Source organism: Neoarius graeffei, chromosome 23, assembly GCF_027579695.1.
Source record: "Neoarius graeffei isolate fNeoGra1 chromosome 23, fNeoGra1.pri, whole genome shotgun sequence".
Lineage (NCBI taxonomy): Eukaryota > Metazoa > Chordata > Actinopteri > Siluriformes > Ariidae > Neoarius > Neoarius graeffei.
Window position 1 is genome coordinate 28,806,790 of NC_083591.1, and position 22,602 is coordinate 28,829,391.

Genomic DNA, 22,602 nt, shown 5'->3' on the forward strand with positions numbered 1-22,602 from the left:
TCAATGTAATTCTCCTATTTTATATTAAACTTTGGTCAAATATCTAACATTCTGCATTCTCTGCAATTTTTTTTTTACCTTGTGCAATACCAGAAAAATTCAGTTGAAAATCAAGCCATCTGAGGCGAATTGGTCCGCCTCTGAAAAAACTTGGCATTTGGATTCCCCGGCAAACACTGATTTTCGTGACGTCATCTGCAGGACGCCTCCTTCTGAATCCTACGTCAGCGCTGGTTTGTTTATGAGAAAACGACCTGGTGGTTTTCTGCAAATTTCTCCGTTATCGCGTAATTATTAAAATGGTTAACAGATGTATCGTAGGAGGGTGTAGCAACACCAATCTTGATGGGATTAGTACTCATTGTTTTCCAAAAGACTGGACAATGAGAGAGAAATGGGAGCGCTTGCATACCTGCCAACCTTGAAAAAAATTTTATGAGTACAATTTTACAATTTCATGAGTACCCCCCCCCCTCGCGTCAACCTCACCCCAACCCAGCGTGCATGCGCCCCCACAGACCACAACCAGCAGACCAAAAACACACTTTCAATCCAGTTTTATTGATTGACCTTGGGAACATAGTCCAGTTTTGTAAAACATTCCTATTGATAGACTTTGGGAAACTGTTATTGATGGCTCTTGGGAACTTCCTTCTGTTTTGAAAACCACAACAAACATTAAATACATGTGCAAATGAAATGAAATTAAACCAGAGCCACTCTTTCAAAATAAATAACACATTAAATTAAAGCCGCAAGCGGCCTCGACGGGCCCTCGCGCCAGCGGCCAAGGGGGGCGGGGGCATGCGTCCCCGCGAAATACCTTCCACAGCTTCTTCGGCAAGAGACATTACTCCCACAATGGTGACAAAGCACAGAATTGGACACATGGTAACAATAGGGTCTCGCACTGTACGGTGCTCGGGGGGCGCTATAGAGGCCCTGAGGCCCGCCTGGATCTGGGCTTCTGGTTCTCAGTAGCGGTGGCAGTCTAAGAAAAAAGGAGCCAAATTTCGTGCGTTGTCGACCATGGCAAGCGCCCCAATAAGGGTCTTGAAAAGAGTTTGCTTGCCAAGTTTGACAAATCAGAAGCTGCAATATCATTTCTGCCATAACCAGCACCCCCAGGGGCGAAAGTGCACAAAATTTGGCGTATATGTCAGGTGAGCTATCAAGAGTTTGCGTATGACGTTCGATGACAATTGAGTAAATAGAAGATGAGATATAGATTTTTGAAGAATAAATTTTTTGGTTTTTCCCATGTCAGTAGGTGGCGCTATGCTGTACATGAGCGAATATGAGTTGGAAAAATAAGTGTCTACTACAGCAACGTACTATCACAAGGTAGTGGTGAGAAGGAAAAGCATTATGGAATTATTAACCAAAAACCCATTTTGGAGAAATTGCGTCGGCCAAAAACAGCGCCCCCCATGGACGAAAATTCCCAAAATGTGGTATACATGACATGGGAGGTAGTAAGAGGGTGGCCGTGAAGTTTGACCAAATTTGAGGAAAGATTGGATTTTTTGCCCAAAAATAGCGCCCCCAGTGGCGAAATATCACAGCAATTGGGTAACATGTCAGAAGCCCAATGAGTGATTAGCGAGTGAAGTATGAGCAGTTTTGAGCAATTAGAAGATTTGTTATGAATTTATTAGCATGTAAAATTTTGAAGTGAAAATTGATTGACGTATAACTTCTGAACGGTTGATCCTACGTGAAACGTATTTAGAAACTTTTGTCAGCCATGTCTGTAGATCATGTGTATCAATTTTGTTGACATTCCTATGAACGGTCTAGGAGGAGTTGCGCGGTGTTCGTGGCCATGCATTTCGCACAAAAGTGAAATTACCTCACCTCCTGTTGGGCGTGGCTAATGCATTGGCATTACATTTTTGTCCGGCTTAGTGAGATACATATGCGTACCAAATGGCATGCCACTACTACAGACTACAGGACAACCAGGCACCTTAATGCGGGAGGCCAAAATCACAACGAGTTGGGGGGCGCTATAGAGGCCCTGAGGCCCGCCTGGATCTGGGCTTCTGGTTCTCAGTAGCGGTGGCAGTCTAAGAAAAAGGAGCCAAATTTCGTGCGTTGTCGACCATGGCAAGCGCCCCAATAAGGGTCTTGTAAAGAGTTTGCTTGGCAAGTTTGACAGATCAGAAGCTGCAATATCATTTTTGCCATAACCAGCACCCCCAGGGGCGAAAGTGCACAAAATTTGGTGTAGATGTCAGGTGAGCTATGAAGAGTTTGCGTATGAAGTGTGATGACAATTGAGTAAATAGAAGATGAGATATAGATTTTTGAAGAATAAATTTTTTGGTTTTTCCCATGTCAGTAGGTGGCGCTATGCTGTACATGAGCGATTATGAGGTGGAAAAATAAGTGTCCACAACAGCAACGTACTATCGCAAGGTAGTGGTGTGAAGGAAAAGCATTATGGAATTATTTACCAAAAACCCGTTTTGGAGCAATTGCGTCGGCCAAAAACAGGGCCCCCCATGGACGAAAATTTCCAAAATGTGGTATACATGACATGGGAGGTAGTAAGAGGGTGGCCATGAAGTTTGACCAAATTTGAGGAAAGATTGGAATTTTTGCCCAAAAATAGCGCCCCCAGTGGCGAAATATCACAGAAATTGGGTAACATGTCAGAAGCCCAATGAGTGATTTGCGTGTGAAGTATGAGCAGTTTTGAGCAATCAGAAGATTTGTTATGAATTTTTAAGCATGTAAAATTTTGCATCGAAAATTGATTGACGTATAACTTCTGAACGGTTTATCCTACGTGAAACGTATTTAGTAACTTTTGTCAGCCCTGTCTGTAGATGATGTGTATCAATTTTGGTGACATTCCTATGAACGGTCTAGGAGGAGTTGCGCCGTCTTCGTGGCCATGCATTTCGCACAAAAGTGAAATTACCTCACTTCCTGTTGGGCGTGGCTAATGCATTGGCATTACATTTTTGTCCGGTTTAGTGAGATACATATGCGTACCAAATGGCATGCCACTACTACTAACTACATGGCAACCAGGCACCTTAATGCGGGAGACCAAAATCACAACGACTTAGGGGGCGCTATAGAGGCCCTGAGCCCCGGCCAAGTTTGGGCTTTTGGGTCTGAGTAGCGGTGGCAATTGTCGGAACTGGTGCCAAATTTCGTGCGTTTTCGCCCATGGCAAGTGCCCCGAAAATGGCCCAACAGCGGAGAAAAATAAAGAAGACGGAAGAATAATAATAGTGAACTCTTACAAGAACAATAGGGCCTTCGCCCATAGGGCTCGGGCCCTAATAATAATAGTGAACTCTTACAAGAACAATAGGGCCTTCGCCCATAGGGCTCGGGCCCTAATTAATACAGTATGTAAAAAAGGCACTTTCAACACAAAACATGGTATGCACAAATTTCCCATGCAATAGGTTTAGACTTTTGCATTTTTTAACATGTTGGAAGTATATTGCATTATACAGTAAAAATATTGCATTATACAGTACACTGCAGTATTTTGTAGCATGCCTTTTTCATGTGCAAACTATTGCATTTGCATTCGAAATATTGCATTTACTGCAGTAATACTGTAGAAATGAGCATTTGATACTGCAGTACCACGCAGGTTTTTTCATAAGAAGGATGACCAATTTTCGACTTCACATCATCTGCAAACATTCTAGGCTACCACTGACAGAAGTTACCGACTGCCCTTAAGATATACAACACGCTACTTTTTGTTGAGCACATCAATAAAGTGGTACTTATCATAGTGATTCAATGAGAGCGTGAGAGGAATTGTAATCAGGTTTCGTTGGTTACCGCATCGAATATGCAACCTCGAGTGACGGCTTCAAAGTTAAATGAAGAACTAGCCTGTACTGTTGGTGTTGTAAATGCACAAAATAACGGCTAGGAAGCTCGAGTACACGTGAAACACAACCGTTTCTGTTACAAATATAGGAAGGCCGTGCATAACAGTAAAAGTGTTACGTACTGCCTTCCAGTTAGCTAAAACTTCTTATTGCAGTACTTTAACGGGCGTGTGTAGGACGGTGTACCTGTTGCTCCTTGGTGACTGATGTCTAGATCAATCTTGCACACCGTGCAGAATGCGTGGCTGGGTAACTGTGACCGTGTGAGACAAGGCCACCTCTCCCGATAGCTTTCCAGAAATCTTTGGGGTTTCCGAACACGTTCGGGCTCCATATGTTCAGTTTTTGTCTGAAACATGCATGTGGGAAAGCCTGAAGTATTGCAGCATACTGAGTTGGTGAACGAGTATAACGTTCACGAGGGGTTAACAATGTCGGTTTATTGGGCTGACCTAATGTTTTTATTTTACCTTTCCAGTGATCTTTGCAGAATGGATTGTTGACCATCATTGATGAAATCTCTCTTCTCTAACCGACGTTTCAATCCCTGACTCGCTCTAGCCACCTGGCTGCACCGCTGCACTCAAGTCAGAGACGCAAAGGAGGAAGGGGAGGGGGTGAAGAGGGCAGAGCCACACGCTCTGGAAGAGGGGCAGGGGGACTGGGCAAAGCGTTCCATTCTGGCTTTGAGTTTTCTCACAGATCAGCGGTATCAACTTCAGCGAGAACTTGACTGAAATGCGAATTCGGACGATATGCGTACTTTTTAATGTGAAAACATACAGTCGTACAATGAGGTAAAAATTCATAGCAGCTACGCAAGATGAGTACAGGTTGGCAGGTATGCGCTTGGTCAACACAGGCTGTGCACTTAAACCGTGCAAAGCTCTCGCAGCCTGCTGGCGCTTCCACAGGTGACGTCACGAATCTGGCTCAAGACTCCCTTGGGATTTTTCCAGATGCGTTTTATTTTATTTTATTTTTTTCTGCTGTAGACAGATGGCCTTGTGCAAAATTACCCTTCTGGATGTGTGTGTAAAGGGACATACTTTCATATAAAAAAAAAAAAACAACTCATGAAATTGGTCCAGAATATGCCCTTTAAGACTTTTTCTTATCCATATGTGTTGATTTAGCACTTGAGTATCACTACATTACCAATCACCCAATGCGGTCGACCAAGAGTCAAGACTAAACTAATTCACCCTTGTGATGTGAAGACAGGTTTTATACTGTTCTTAATTATTTTGCACAAAGCAGGAAAAAAAAAATGCAACAATATGTCTTTGAAACCACAACCCCGATTCCAAAAAAGTTGGGACACAGTACAAATTGTAAATAAAAATGGAATGCAATGATATGGAAGTTTCAAAATTCCATATTTTATTCAGAATAGAACATAGATGACATATCAAATGTTTAAACTGAGAAAATGCATCATTTAAAGAGAAAAATTAGGTGATTTTAAATTTCATGACAACACCACAAAGAACTTCAAATTTTGATTCGTCTGACCACAGAACAGTTTTCCACTTTGCCACAGTCCATTTTAAATGAGCCTTGGCCCAGAGAAGACGTCTGCGCTTCTGGATCGTGTTTAGATACGGCTTCTTCTTTGAACTATAGAGTTTTAGCTGGCAACGGCGGATGGCACGGTGAATTGTGTTCACAGATGATGTTCTCTGGAAATATTCCTGAGCCCACTTTGTGATTTCCAATACAGAAGCATGCCTGTATGTGATGTAGTGCCGTCTAAGGGCCTGAAGATCAAGGGCACCCAGTATGGTTTTCCAGCCTTGACCCTTACGCACAGAGATTCTTCCAGATTCTCTGAATCTTTTGATGATATTATGCACTGTAGATGATGATGATGATGATATGTTCAAACTCTTTGCAATTTTACACTGTCGAACTCCTTTCTGATATTGCTCCACCATTTGTCGGCGCAGAATTAGGGGGATTGGTGATCCTCTTCCCATCTTTACTTCTGAGAGCCGCTGCCACTCCAAGATGCTCTTTTTATACCCAGTCATGTTAATGACCTATTGCCAATTGACCTAATGAGTTGCAATTTGGTCCTCCAGATGTTCCTTTTTTGTACCTTTAACTTTTCCAGCCTCTTATTGCCCCTGTCCCAACTTTTTTAAGATGTGTTGCTGTCATGAAATTTCAAACGAGCCAATATTTGGCATGAAATTTCAAAATGTCTCTCTTTCGACATTTGATATGTTGTCTATGTTCTATTGTGAATACAAAATCAGTTTTTGAGATTTGTAAATTATTGCATTCAGTTTTTATTTACAATTTGTATTTTGTCCCAACTTTTTTGGAATCGGGGTTGTACATACAGTACAATATTATGAATGCATTGTGGTTGATTTGGTAGCATTTCTGAGGCTACGTTTACATTAGACCGTATCTGTCTCGTTTTCTTCGCGGATGCACTGTCCATTTACATTAAACCGCCTGGAAACGCCGGGAAACGGGAATCCGCCAGCGTCCACGTATTCAATCCAGATCGTGTCAGCTCCGGTGCTGTGTAAACATTCAGAATACACGGATACGCTGTGCTGAGCTCTAGCTGGCGTCTCATTGGACAACGTCACTGTGACATCCACCTTCCTGATTCGCTAGCGTTGGTCATGTGACGCGACTGCTGAAAAACGGCGCGGACTTCCGCCTTGTATCACCTTTCATTAAAGAGTATAAAAGTATGAAAATACTGCAAATACTGATGCAAATACTGCCCATTGTGTAGTTATGATTGTCTTTAGGTTTGCCATCCTTCCACTTGCAAGTAGTAAGTGATATGCGCTGGGATCACACACACAGCGGCTCAGTCCCGAATCACAGCTTGTGCACTTCACTCGCGCGCTCTGTGAGCTGCGCAGGGCCGGAGTCCGCACCCTCCAGAGGGCACTCGCTGTTCAGGGCGGAGTGATTTGGAGCGCAGGATGCCTGCGGAGCCGAGCGTATCCGTGTATTGGCGTTGCTGTGTGCACACTAATCGTTTTAAAAACGTTAATCTGATGATCCGCTGATACGGTCTAATGTAAACATGGGCTTAGTGTGACTGATTTTACTCTGCATTAGTATTGTGTGCACTTCCAGTGGGGAGACCTGACGTCATAGATCAATTTACCCCCGATCCCCTCCCCCATCTCATACTTTTGAGTAGGAGAACAGGAAGTAGCCTGGCTCACAAACCCAAATCATGGCACCACTCTAACAGGTTAACTGATCCACACAGTGACATTCAAATGAGCAATGGAAAAAAAAAAATCTCATTTCAAAATTTGGATTGTGCCTGGACAGCTACCCATTTCATCCATGCCTAAATCCCCCACTGCATGTAATGCATTTCAAATTAATTTTAATTTTCAAGTACTTTTGAATTACTTTTATGACTGCAGCTAAATAATGGCAGGCCAAGCCAAAACAAACCAAAATGATTTTTTTAAACTCTTTCGAATTTCATTCCCAAAGGGGGGGGGGGGGGGGGGGGGAGCCTTCAGAATTGTTCCTCTGTTTAACAACAGTCAACTTATTCACAAACTACACCACAAGGCCAGAACCAGAATATTGACATTATTAAAATGCTTTTTTTTTAAATGTATTTATTTATTGAGGGTAACACTTAATATCTAATCTACACGTGGCCCTCATCAAAATCTAAATAAACCAAACAAACTAAAAGAAAGTACAAAAAAAAACCTAACTAGAGTATAAATACAAGTAGAGTTATAAAATACTAATTTTCTGAAATACTAAAACTAGTTAATCTTCTGCAAAACGCATCGAACGATTTGCATAATTTAAGATCATGGGGAAGACTGTTCCAGGTTTTAACAGAGCTAAATGCAAAAGTTCGCTGACCAAATGTTTGTTTAAACTTTGGAAGAATCAAATTGAGTGCCGAATTTCGGGTTTCCTTTGTATGAATTTGGTAAAAGAGCTTAAAAATTTCTCTTATGTAAGAGGGACACTGCCCATTTAAAGCTTTAAACACTAGCTTTGCTCCCTCACTCTCAAACTTCCTCACAAGCACATTCATGCCATTCACTCCACAGAGGGCTATTTATCTCTGCATTGCTCTCACTGACTGCAGAACACTTATGTTTACGCTCATTGACTTTACTTCCAATCCCACAACTTGAAATATAAAATACCAGCCCAAGAGGAATCTCTACTACTGTTCATTACATTGCTACATGAAAGACCATAAATACTGTGTGAAAGTATCTCAGTATTTAAAAAAAAAAAAAACAGCCATTACCTCAACATGTACTTTAATGACTCACTTTTCCACTGCCCTTGGCTGCATCTTACATCTTGCGCATGCGCGTGTGCACACATGATTCAGTTCTTCCAGTTGGATTTAAACAATGCACTAGTCATCTGTCCCTCCCACACAACCTCTATTCCAGACACACTGTGTTGAGATCATTTCAGCAGTATTTCTTGCACCTCTAAAGACAAGACTTAAACAAGGATGCCTCCACTGATTTATAAGACACATCCTGGACAAGTGGGATATCAGTTAACCCTTTGAATTCCCAAGACCCATCAGAAGAAATAATCACATCAACATGTAAAACAGATATGCACAATCAGGGACCCAGTGAGAGAGTAATGATGATTCAAAATCAAGACAAATTACAAAAAGAAGCTACAGAATTGTACCAGTCTATATAAGTTTTACAAAGGCATTAGATACCTCCGAGATCTTCTTGGAGAGCACTGGTAGATGAATGAGCTTTAACCTAAACTGAGTATTTTTATTTTGAACTACACAAAAACAAACCCTAAACCTCCGTAAAATATCCTTCTGGGTGTTATTTAGACACCAACCTGTGTCAGCGTTTTCATTATCAGCACAAACATACTTCAGGACCTGCTATCAGGACAGACTGGTTACTGTCACCCTGAAAGGCCTCCCTGCATCTCAGATGCAAGTGCATTTAAATCTAGGGTGACCAGGATCATCGAGGACGAACACAAAATGAAACTTAAATCTTGAACAATAAAGCCTGAACTTACCCCAAAGTATCTGCACACGCAATCATTTCTTCTTACCTTAAAACAACTGGAGGCATAAAACATGTCCTCCAGTGTGAAGTGACAGCAGTTATTCAGGTTCTCCCTGCAGAAGTCCTGGATGAGCTGCAGGTTGTACAGACTGTCAGCCAATGACATCGTCTCCTTCACACAGATATCTGCATGGGGCAGGAACAGAACACTCATCCAGCCAATCAAGTCAGATATTTTTGTGTGCACGCACGCGAGAGAGAGAGTGAGAGAAAGAGAGATGGGGACAGGAAAAGATGTGAGGTCATGAACGGAATGTCTGGAGTCATGTGGTAGTGTTTAGGTTTGAATGCTCTACTGTTTTCTCTACACCAGTCTCCTTTTCTGGTTTCCTTCTATTCTTTCTCATTTTTACTCTCCCTCTCTCTGGCATTCTACACGATCCTTAATCTCCCCACTCCACATTTTTCAGACCATGAATGCTTACAATGTCAAAAAAAAAAAAATTTTAATAAAACTGTATTTAGAATTGAATGTTATTTTGACTGTTATTCTGATTAAACTAATATTTTTAGAAAGCTTCTATATCATTTTCTGCCAATAAGCAGAGAAAATATTTAACAGACTGCACTCTGAAAAGGACACATGGACAAACATTTGTTGGAACCATGTTCCCAGCCTCTTCAGCATAATTTATGACGATGTTTTAAGGAATTGAATTTTAGATTAGGAAATGTCAAACTTATCCAACAGATTAGTGCGAGTGGCATAACTTTAAACCCATTCAATTTGAGTAGTCGGTCAAATTGGCCTAATAATAAATAACATAACTAATAGCTGAAAGTCAACAGACGTAATTGACCGGGATCATGTCATTAATAGATAAATAAAATTCCCCATTTCTATATAGGCCATGGAACCCACTTTGAAAAAACAGACAAACCTATATACCTCTATTCAGCAGAAATGCTTTATCTCAGTCCAACAGACGCACCATTAGAAGAGATCAGCTAAGGCATACCTTCACTTAGAGACGACTTTTACAAGATAGAGTTTTAATTCTCCTCAGTGCTGCCAAAATATCTAATATTGCCTCTGAGAGAATGAAAATGAGAGTTGCGCTAATTTTCCTATATGTAAAATTGAATATGTTTGTGCCTGGATGTGCATGTTTACATTATCTGCGTGTACATCCAAGTTGTGTAGTTATGAAAGGACTGAGACCCTGTAGGCCTCTATAATTGTGCTAGTCATGTGTGTACACGCGTGCGTGTATGTGTGTGTGAGAGATTCCAATTCACGAAAAATAGATTAATGTATTAATAAATAAGTTCTTATTACAAAAGACTTTCGTGACGGAACAAATAAACGGTATGGATGCACAAGTAGAACACAGTTCAGCAAAATAGATCTTTTAGATCCTAATTCTTAAAATGGTCTTGTATTATTACACAGTTTTCATACATAAAGGATATTCATATGAATGAATGAAAAAAAGACAATTCTGTAGGCAACATCAGCTGTACTGCTTCATGAGTGATCCTTATTTACTCCCGATTTAGGAGGTGGACAAAATCATGCACAAAACTGGTTTGGGCTATTCTCCAACAGTTTACTAAATAGATCAGAATTTGTAATTAGTTTCATTTTCCACCCTTTTTGCACAGATTCTTCCACTTTGTGTGCATATTTATGACACAGAGAAACACACTGCATGTTGCCTTGTGAACTGAGGCTGCTTTACCAGTTACAGGAAATATCATGCAAGGTTTTTTTTGAAGGGGCCCTGTGAAAAACAGATGTGCAGAGGACTGGAATACAAGACTCATCATCTGAGGCAGCAGTAATTGAACACTTATGTCAGTATTCAGGTACTGATTCCGCTCTACAGTACCAGTCAAAGGTATGGACACACTTACCCATTACTATGAATGAGTGAGTGTGTCCATATTTTGACTGGTACTGTACATACACATTAAAACAATGATAGAACTAGATAGAACTCGACGCCAATGGCGTCGATGGAGATGCCTCCTCCCGGTAGACTGCACGCCTTATTAAGTTGTGATTTGGGGATGGACATTTGACCTCACAGTAATCTTGACCTGTGACCTTTTAACCTCAAAATCTAATCAGTTCATGTTTGTCCCAAAGCGCACAAATGGTGAAAGTTTGGTGAAATTCCTTTCATTTGCCGTGGAGATATTGTGTTCACAAGGTTTTCGGACAGACATTTGACCTCACAGTGACCTTGACCTTAGACCTCTTGATCTAAAATCTAATAATTTCATCTTTGTCCCAAAGTGCACAAATGGTGAAAGTCTGGTGAAATTCCTTTCATTAGTCTTTGAGATATGGTGTTCACAAAGTTTGGGGATGGACATTTGACCTCACAGTAATCTTGACCCGTGACCTTTTAACCTCAAAATCTAATCAGTTAACATTTGTCCCAAAGCGCACAAATGGTGAAAGTTTGGCGAAATTCCTTTCATTTATCTTGGAGATATCGTGTTCACAGGGTTTTCGGACAGACATTTGACCTCACAGTGACTTTAACCTTAGACCTTTTGATCTCAAAATCTAATCATTTCATTTTTGTCCCAAAGTGCACAAATAGTGAAAGTTTGATGAAATTCCTTTCATTTGCCTTGAAGATATGGTGTTCACAAGGTTTTCGGACGGACATTTGACCTCACAGTGACCTTGACCTGTGACCTTTTGACCTCAAAATCTAATCAGTTCATGTTTGTCCCAAAGCGCACAAATGGTGAAAGTTTGGTGAAATTCCCTTCATTAGCCTTTGAGATATCGCGTTCACAAGGTTTCGGGACGGACGGACGCACGCACGCACAGATGGACAACCCGAAAACATAATGCCTCCTGCACCCTAAAGTGGCGGAGGTGTAAGCAGCCACATCAGGCAGTATGATACAGATAGCAGCCAGGTCATGGTGTGCAAGTTAAAAATAAAGAAATGTTCCGAGAGTGGTTTTTACTCTTGCACAGGTAAGTGGGGTTGGTCAGGTATGAACCTTGCGGGGGGGATTTGGGTTGGGGGTGTGTGCGCTTGTGGGGATAATGGGTTTAAAGGAAATCGCTCTAAATATCACTGGAAAAAGTAGACAAATCAGGTACAGTGGGGCAAAAAAGTATTTAGTCAGCCACCAATTGTGCAAGTTCTCCCACTTAAAAAGATGAGAGAGGCCTGTAATTTTCATCATAGGCACACTTCAACTATGAGAGACAGAATGGGGGGAAAGAATCCAGGAAATCACATTGTAGGATTTTTAATGAATTAATTGGTAAATTCCTCGGTAAAATAAGTATTTGGTCACCTACAAACAAGCAAGATTTCTGGCTCTCACAGACCTGTAACTACTTCTTTAAGAGGCTCCTCTGTCCTCCACTCGTTACCTGTATTAATGGAACCTGTTTGAACTCGTTATCAGTATAAAAGACACCTGTCCACAACCTCAAACAGTCACACTCCAAACTCCACTATGGCCAAGACCAAAGAGCTGTCAAAGGACACCAGAAACAAAATTGTAGACCTGCACCAGGCTGGGAAGACTGAATCTGCAATAGGTAAGCAGCTTGGTGTGAAGAAAATCAACTGTGGGAGCAATTGTTAGAAAATGGAAGACATACAAGACCACTGATAATCTCCCTCAATCTGGGGCTCCACGCAAGATCTCACCCCGTGGGGTCAAAATGATCACAAGAACGGTGAGCAAAAATCCCAGAACCACATGGGGGGACCTAGTGAATGGCCTGCAGAGAGCTGGGACCAAAGTAACAAAGGCTACCATCAGTAACACACTACGCCGCCAGGGACTCAAATCCTGCAGTGCCAGACGTGTCCCCCTGCTTAAGCCAGTACATGTCCAGGCCTGTCTGAAGTTTGCTAGAGAGCATTTGGATGATCCAGAAGAGGATTGGGAGAATGTCATATGGTCAGATGAAACCAAAATAGAACTTTTTGGTAAAAACTCAACTTGTCGTGTTTGGAGGAGAAAGAATGCTGAGTTGCATCCAAAGAACACCATACCTACTGTGAAGCATGGGGGTGGAAACTTCATGCTTTGGGGCTGTTTTTCTGCAAAGGGACCAGGACGACTGATCCGTGTAAAGGAAAGAATGAATGGGGCCATGTATCGTGAGATTTTGAGTGAAAACCTCCTTCCATCAGCAAGGGCATTGAAGATGAAACGTGGCTGGGTCTTTCAGCATGACACACCGCCTGGGCAACGAAGGAGTGGCTTCGTAAGAAGCATTTCAAGGTCCTGGAGTGGCCTAGCCAGTCTCCAGATCTCAAACCAATAGAAAATTTTTGGAGGGAGTTGAAAGTCCGTGTTGCCCAGCGACAGCCCCAAAACATCACTGCTCTAGAGGAGATCTGCATGGAGGAATGGGCCAAAATACCAGCAACAGTGTGTGAAAACCTTGTGAAGACTTACAGAAAACATTGGACCTCCGTCATTGCCAACAAAGGGTATATAACAAAGTATTGAGATGAACTTTTGTTATTGACCAAATACTTCTTTTCCACCATAATTTGCAAATAAATTCTTTAAAAATCAGACAATGTGATTTTCTGGATTTTTTTCTCATTTTGTCTCTCATAGTTGAGGTATACCTACAGTATGATGAAAATTACAGGCCTCGCTCATCTTTTTAAGTGGGAGAACTTGCACAATTGGTGACTGACTAAATACTTCTTTGCCCCACTGTACACTGGGTTTGCATATTAAGCCCATTTTACACTAGAATCAACTCTGTCCACCTCATAGCCTAACCATTGAACAACATTTCATTTTATACTAGCCACTGTTCTCACATTAAGCATCAGTTACTGGTTTAGTAAATACAGTGCCCTCCATAATTATTGGCACCCCTTGTAAAGATTAGTAAAAAAAAGGATAAAAAAAATTAAATCCACCTTTTGGTGAAGCAGCTTCATCTCACACTGACAAAAGAAAAACAAATCCCTCAACAAGAAATAATTAAAAAAAAAAACATGTTCCACAATTATTGGCACCCCTGGAAATAATAGTGAACATAATGTAACAAGCATGTTTCCTGTTTATATTGGACAATTTCGAGTTGATTGGAGTGTGTAGGAACAGACCGGCCGACATTTACCGGTAATTTTCGCATTTGTCCATCTGTATTTTAAACGCATCAGACCAGATGGCAGATTTTAAAAAAATAATTTTATTTGAATGTGTCCATCCGTATTTCAAAAGCATCAAACCGGATGGCCCATGAACAATTGTAAAAGATATGGGTTTAATCTACTTCTAATCATCTTCCAAATGTTATACTGGGCAAATACATTATGATGTAACCAAACTTCACAGGCACATCCCTCTCCCCGAAACCTTTTGAACAAGACCAGACATGACCCGATCCGACATCAGGAGCAAGCGCGGATCGCAGAAAGCTTTAGCATGAGCCTTGGCTCTAGCCGCTCGCACGCGCAGGGATTTAAAAATTCATAACTCTGCCACCGAAGGGCCGAGCCCTGCCAAAATTTACAGGCACCTCCCTCTCCCCGAGCAGCACACTAATTATGACGATACACTCAGTATTCTCTGTTTTTATTGCACAATGCAGTTCAACTAATGTTTTAGGGTTAACAGTATCTGATTGATCCAGTCAGATGATTAAGAGTTCAGTTTACATGAAACTTTGCAGTACGATATTAAGTGCCAAACTGCCAATCAGTGGTTATTATGTACACTTTTAAAACTCATAAGAATGACCATCATAGTCATATGCTTTGGAGGATTTATACTTGAGTTTTTATTTTCTTCCATTTTCTACGTTCTAGTCCAGTTTAGTCTGAATGCCAAATGATATGACCATTTCTGGTTTTGAGTCATTTTAGAAGTCATTTTGTTAAAGTTACTTGGAATATTGTACTCAATTTTAACTCTTATGTAAGAATACTTGTATTGCTAATTACTAAATTTCTTATCGACTTATTATAAATATGGTATAAAAAAAACCATTGTGACAATGTTATTATAGTACCTATATATGAGTACCAGTAAGTTGTAACCAACTGGAACATCCTTGCCCCCCATACTTTTTTTCTAGACATGGAACTGACCTGTGTGCGCTACTGTTTTCTTGGGTTTTCTTTAAGCACATTTTCTTGAATCTTCTGACATTTTCTTGTAAATTATATTCCACCAATACTTCGCAAGATTATATCTATGCATAGTAAAACTGACCTTGCTTTGACCAGAAATTGCCAAGGAATCATTACATCTACATTGTTTTCACTTACAAAAAAATCCACTAAGGCATATTTTATGCACCATTTGTGGTAGGTAATGCACACTGCCAAATGAAAGTGTGTTTACTGCCAACATTAACAACATGCATCACCACACTTTGGGTTCAGAAAATCTATATTTTTACTCGTGGCTCAGGACCAGAAAGTCCATTTCGTATTTCTAAAAGGAAGACAGACAGCAGTATAGTGTGTTGCAGCAGTACCTTCAAGTGGCACTGCATTGGGGCAGTAGAAATGCAGCAATGCTGCCAAAGCACAGCCATCTGTGTTGTCCTTCAGCAGGTTGTCCACTAGTGGGAGATACAATGCAAGCTGTGCTTTATGGTCCTCCTTTTTGTACTGTCCCTGTGGGAGTTGCACAATATTTAAATAATGCATAAACATATCATGAACAGAATTATGACATTCATGGTGTGATACAAATATACATGGGGATGCCGTTGGGAATGAGTAAAACAAACTGCTGAAAAAGTTAATGCTGGCTAAAACAGAAAGGTGTCAGCATTAACTTTTTCAGCAGTTTGTGCTACAGTGGCTCTTCTGTTGGATTGGATGGGCGAGCCTTCGTGCCCCATGCGAATCAATGAGCCTTCGACACCCATGACCCTGTCACTGGTTCTCTTTCCTTGGACCTCATTTGGTAGGTGCTAACCACTGCATACCAGAAACACCCCACAAGATGTGCCATTTTGGATATGCTCAGACTCAGTCATTTAGCCATCACAGTTTGGCCCTTGTCAAAGTCACTCAGATCCTTACACTTGCCCATCTTTCCTGTTTCCAACACATCAACTTCAAGAACTGACTTCTTTTGCTGCCTAATATATCCCACCCCTTGACAGGTGCCATTGTAGTGAGATAATCAAAAGTTATTCATTTCATCCATCAGTAGTCAATGTTATGGTTGATCTGTGTTCATGCGTGTGTGTGTGTGTGTGTGTGTGTGTGTGTGTGTGTGTGTGTGTGTGTGTGTGTGTGTGTATTTTGTATATTATGCTTTCATTTCACTTGTTCACATTTTCAGATTAAAAGAAAAGGCATTTCAACACAATAATCCAGGTCAGCATGCTGTAATTAAAAGTTGAAAACTAGTGTTGCTCCAGTTACTGGTAATTTACCATTCCCAGAAAATTTGGCATTTGAAACAGTATGACATTTCACAAATTTTAGTAGTTAATGTTACTGGATTTCAACGATGTTACTGGCCAGTAACCATGACACACCACTTCAAGTTATCTAGCTAAGTTTGGGAAGACGCTATGGATTCGGCAACTGCTGAACGAACAAGTGACAGATTGCTGATACTTGAGAAACAAGGCTCTCCGAGTGAACTGTGGTGATATTTTGCTTTTAGGGCAAGTAATAGTGGAGCAGTGGAGTCCTCTTCTACACCTTTGTAGAAACGGTGCCTCAAGTCATGCAGCAGGAAGAGGCCTAATAAATCTAACCTAATAAAACATGTGATGCATGCATATCACAATTTGTATGAAGAATTCCAGGAATGAAAGGTGCACATGATGACATAATTAACCTGAAAATATGATTGTCTAATACCGAGTTTTGCCCATGGTTAGCTTATTCACAATATTTCCTGTCCTGAATCTAGCTAACAGACTAGCCTGCTTGTAACGCAAGTTTAGCTGACCTAACGTTACACAGGACTAATTGGCAGCCAGCCACTGTGAGGATAGCATGAAGGCTGTCCTTTTGAATCAGAATTGGTAAAATTCAAACAAGACCCAACCTTATAGGCTACCCATGTGGGGTCATGGTCACAAAGGGATTACTTTTCTGGCATGAAAATGAGCAAACACAAATACACCACTTGTTCTGAAGGAAACTACTTTGCTGGTCCTCCATTCAGTCATAGAATAATGGAGACCATAAACTTCCATTTTTTAAATATTTTATTAACACGTCTTTCAATCACTTTGTGTTTAGTACGTGCAAGTTAGTAGTGTTAGTTCTTTGCAGTGGTGACCAATACGCATGTGCCCCATTTTCACATTGCAAGTCTCCTTGTTAGTCCCAGTTATAAGATTTAGATACAAATATCCTTGCATAAAACTCACCTTTTGGCCTGCAGGTTTGGCCTCAAGTGCATTTCCTACTCTTTGCTCTTGAGCCATGGTCTCTCTCAAGTATTCATTAACCTGCAATGACACACACATAAATGAGCTGCGAGTCCTATTTTACTCTCCCGAACTGCCATGGACACTGAGAATCATCCGATACCTTCTTGTGCACATATCCTTGCACAGTTATATCCGAGACCTCTTAGAAGTCACAGTGACATGACTTGGATGACTTATCTGCTTATGCCTCTAGTATCTAGGTGATTCTCAGTGTCCATGCCCTCATCAGTGACCATCTAAGGATGTTGTGGTATCCAACTTGGACATCCTCTGAAAATGGGTTGTTGAAAAATCCATATGAAAACGGGTCTGAGTCTGTCCCTGCTCGCTCAGACACACCTGATGGGCTCTGAATTAGCCATGACAGCCACCTGTGAAATAGCAGTGGCCTGAGTAGAACTGGAAAATGCGAGGCAACTCATAGCCCTGAAAGCATCCTTTCAGTGGAATTCACCATGCCACAGTACAAACTTTAAACAGGGATTTGGAGAGATAGCTCTTTTATGCTCAAACTCCATCACATGCATTATAGCTAAAATGATGGATCAACAGAAGACTGGGCCATTGAGGTCTGTATAACAGTGCTGGTAGTCTTACCAGATGAAGTATTACATTCAGATGTATGCTACCCAAGTCCTGAATACAGAGATACTAATGATGTTCCAGCACAAATAATATTGAATTTTGTGTGGCACATACTGGGAATACATTAACAATTTTACTTCTAGTATTTAAGCAAGCACTTAAAGTTACAGAAGAGAAAAATCAGTAGCATCAGATCAGGGGGTTCTGATTACAATGTTGCAGAGATACAAACTTCAGTTCCACTGTTGGCCATCAACCTTCTTGGGACACAGGGACTTGCTGATATCAAACCCCAACAAAATTCTTGCTTTGAAAGTTCTTTGTTTCTCTATCCAAGACAGAATAATCAAAAGTAGATGTCACCATTCATAAAAGTCTTCCAGGACAGGTATTCTAACTCAGATTTGCACCTCTGTTTCTCTCTAGCACCACAGGAGCACTACATGGCCAACAGTTTGTGGACACACGACCATCCAACCCATGTGTGGGCCTTCCCCAAACTGTTGCAACAAAGTTGAAATGGCACACTTGTATAAGGATGCATTCGAATGCTGTACAATTTCCCATCACTGGAATTAAGGGGTCCAACCTCGCTCCAGCATGACACCGCCCCTGTGCACAAAGCAATGTCCATGAAGACATGGTTTGCCATGGCTAGAGTGGAAGAACAGAGAGCAACAAAGCACAGAGTCCTGACCTCAACCCCACTGAGCAACACCTCATTAATGCTTTTGTGGTTGAACACAATTCATCAGCATGAGGCTAGAGTCACTGAGAATGTCACCCCATCACCCCAAGGTGTGGCAGACATTACTATACTCTGGCAACTCATCTGCTGGATCTATATATTGGTGCAGCAGATCAAGATGGCAGATACACCTAAGGGAGTAGTATCTGCACCCAGAAGCCTAGGTGTGGGAAAGATTTTTCAAGGTGAGGCAAGTCCACACATTTCCATTGGGATACTCCCTGTCAAAGCTGAACAGCGCAACGTGACAGGATGTCCTCAGCATCAACTTAAAATACTTTTCTTCTGCTACTGTTGATTCTTCCAACTTTTTACAGAATTCAGCACCCAGGCCTTCTCGTGACTCTGGGATGAGCAGCAAGACCTCAGTTTCCACTATTGCTTTTACAAGTGGTCAGAAAACCCTAGGAGCTCCCTTCATCTGTTGTTCCAAATGGATGGCAAGATTTGGCATGCTCATTCAGGTCATCCAGGTAGATTCAGCTCTATGGAGTTAATCACCAACCGAGGACTGAGAGCAGACCAGGAAACACTCCTAAAAGCAACAGCCCCTAGGAGACAAGTTTTGTAGGCCTTTAGGTGGAAGCTGTTCTGTGAATGGTGTACACCCTATATGCTAGATCTGGTGCACTGTCCAATTCAAAAATTCTAACGTCTCTCCTAGATAGCAGCAAGTCACCATTTACACCAAATGTGCATGTGGCAACCATTTTAATTAACATATTAATAAAGATTATCTTAAGCAGTGTTTAAAATCCAGCCACTGAAGTGCACAAGCCAGTGCATTCTTAGTGCCGGTCCCAAGCCCAGATAAATGGGGAAGGTTGCATCTTAAGGACAGCCGACATTAAAATCATGGCAAATCAACTTTGTGGATGAAGAAGAGGATTTTCATACCGGATCAGTTTAGGTCCGGGTTAACAATGACCACCAGTGGGACCATCACCGACTAGTGGCCTAGTGGTAGCGTGTCCGCCTCTCGATCGGGAGATCGTGAGTTCTAGTCACGGTCGGGTCATACCAAAGACCATCATAAAAATGGTACCTACTACCATCTGGCAAGGCACGCTGCAATACAGATGTGCATGGGGAGTTAAACTCTCGTGGTTACCAGAGGACTAGCCCCCCACTGTAACCCTAGCTATGTAATAGGCGAGAGGCCGAGGGCTACGGAAACGGAGATCGACGACGCCCGATGCGCCACCATCAGAGTTGATGGATTAGTTAGTACTTGAGTGGGAGACTGCCCAGGAATACCAGGTACTGTAAGGCGTGGGAAGGACTTTGACCAGTGGGACCATGCCCCAGCAGGGTACCAGTGGAAAGTATGCTACTGGTGGAAAAGGAGGAGAAAGAGAGGTGGAAGGCAAATTCAGAAGAAATGGGAGAATAGAAAAAGGCAGAAAACTGAAAGTTGGAACTGAAAGTTGGAACTTTAAAATGTTGGCACTATGACTGGTAAAGGAAGAGAACTGGGTGATGTGATTGAGAGGAGAAAGCTTAAATGTCCTGTATGTACAAGAAACAAAGTGGAAGGGAAATTTAAAAAAAAAAAAAAAAAAAAACCCACAGCGCCTGGATCCAGGTTCTCACCTTGTTAATCCAGGTGGTCACAGCTTCTTCAGCATCATAAGGGAAGTCTTCCTCTGGAAAGAAAGGGGAGTATTTCTGTACACAGGTTAGCACTCTCTCAACACTGATCATCTCCACTGTGTATGCCATCATCAGAGTGTCAATCATTGCCAGGTGGGAGCTCTGCAAGAGTGATATCACGGGGGGAAAAAAAAATAAAAAATCTTACACACAAGATACTTGGTTGTCTTTAAATATTCAGCACAGCACCTGTACAGGTTAGAACAACAGAATTCTTGTTTGATTTTAGTTCAATAACAATAAATAAAGAGCTGATTATTTAATAAGTATAATCGTAACATTTATGGAATGATTAAACATTAGTTATTGGTCATTATTAATAATTTCTTAAAAATGGCATTTCTTGGTGTCCGTTACAAAAAGCAAATGTTAAGCTCCTTTGTGTTGTATCAAACAGAAAAGGGCATAAGGTCCAGCTCCCTTAAAATAAATAAAATAAATTAAAAAATGTAAAACCCCAGACACAACTGGTTTACGACTGTTCATGACACTTATCTAAAGTGATTTACTGATCAAAATGCCTAAACCGTTTTGGACAGCAAGGAACGCAATACTTAACTGGGTTATCAGACACAACAAAAGACAGATAAATGTCTTTAGGATACAGCACAAGCCTTGTTAGCATTGCCCACTGCAAACCCATACAACTCAAATGATTTTATACCAAGTCAACTGAATGCTGGTTAGTGGCTGCTGAGCTCATAATCCGCAGGGTATCGTTTACAGTTACACTTTTACTTTTGATCACCACCAAACACAGGAGCCTGCCCCACAAAAGGCAGGCGACCCATGCCAACTGCTTATACTGACTGCTGAGTAACTGCCTGCTTATCTGTGCAGTGATTGCTTATGTTGACAGTGAGCTTGGGCAATATTCTCCTCTCAGCAATCAAGCATCGCCACTGTCCCCAATCTGGAACCCATGACTGAGCCAGCTCTCTTACCTTTAAGTCTACTGGTGTCCTTTGGAGTTATGAGAATTTAAATACAAAATTTAATAACATTCGTGTGTGTGTGTGTGTGTGTGTGTGTGTGTGTGTGTGTGTGAGTGAGAGAGTGATATACAAGATGTAGAAATTTATTTTATATTTAATATATCACAAAATATTTGAATTTGAAAATAACAGTGCCTTTTAACATAAACTTAAAAAAAGAATCCATACAGTACATAAACTACGGCTTCATGAAAGCCATGTTCTACTGCACACAGCAGGTCCCACAACAACAATCCTGCAACACTGTAAAAAGAACCAACTATAGTTTCCACTGCTTGCCATAATGTGGTTTCTGGTGTTGGAGATGGTCTGTGACGTTAATCAAATACATCCATTTAAAGGTCAAGGGTTTTGTGTGCGTGTTTTTTTTTTAAATTGTCATTGACCACATACAGTTGGTACAGTACACAAACGAAACAATGTAAAATGAATGTTTACAATGTTTTGTAAAACGAAACGTTTCTCCAGGACTATAGATCTACATATAACAATAAAAGTGCATGAGTACAGCAAGCACAAGTATTGTAGACAGTAAACTACACAAAGTGCAAACATCGACAACAAAGTGCAAACAAGGACAGTGCAAAAACAACCACTAGCACAGACAGTACAATGCCAGCCAGTACTGGTCACTGAACGTACAGACAGTGAGTGTGTTTTGAGGTAGCATATGTAAACAAAATAAATAAATGTAAATATTGTATACATGAGAAGCAGTGTAAACATAAAAAAAGTGATGATGCATTATTGTTCAATGTGCAAAGACTGCAGTGGGAGTGGTGTGATCAATAGTCCGTGTGCATCAGTCCAGTCCCTCAGAGTTGAGCAGTCTGATGACATGTGGAAGAAACTGTTACAAAGCCTGGCTGTGAAGGCTCGAGTGGCTTGGTACCTTTTTCCAGACGGCAGGAGAGCGAAGAGATTGCGTGAGGGGTGCGTTGGGTCATCCACAATGCTGGTGGCTTTCCGAATGCAGTGTGGGGTGTAAATACGAGGGTAAGTCAAAAAGATAGGTAGGTGGGTGGGTGGGTAGGTAGGTAGGTAGGTAGGTAGGTAGAATTCCTTCTTTGTAGAATTCTAGGGGATGTCTTTCACACCTTTTGAAATTATAACATCTGTCTTAGAACTTTCTGACTTACCCTCATATCCTTGATGGAGGGAAGAGAGACTCCAATGATCTCAGCTGTAGTGTCTTGTGATCAGAGACTGTGCAATTCCAAAACCAGACCATGATGCAGCTGCTCAGAATGCTCTCAATAGCCCCTCTGTAAAACACTGTGAG

At 41.3% G+C, this 22,602-nt stretch overlaps 1 protein-coding gene across 5 annotated transcripts in view; it reads right to left on the minus strand.

Annotated features, from left to right (window-relative positions):
- Nucleotides 1-22,602, minus strand: part of camsap2b (calmodulin regulated spectrin-associated protein family, member 2b) — a 138,802-nt gene that overhangs the window by 47,053 nt on the left and 69,147 nt on the right. For 3 of the 5 annotated variants that reach the window (XM_060906027.1, XM_060906025.1, XM_060906028.1), the window contains exons 3-6: nucleotides 20,266-20,427; nucleotides 17,277-17,357; nucleotides 15,408-15,549; nucleotides 8,913-9,088 (exon numbers count right to left, since the gene is read on the minus strand). In XM_060906027.1, coding sequence (XP_060762010.1) covers nucleotides 8,913-9,088; nucleotides 15,408-15,549; nucleotides 17,277-17,357; nucleotides 20,266-20,427 — 561 coding nt within the window. The remainder of the gene's footprint in view (nucleotides 1-8,912; nucleotides 9,089-15,407; nucleotides 15,550-17,276; nucleotides 17,358-20,265; nucleotides 20,428-22,602) is intronic. The other 2 variants (XM_060906029.1, XM_060906026.1) reach the window with 1 other exon arrangement.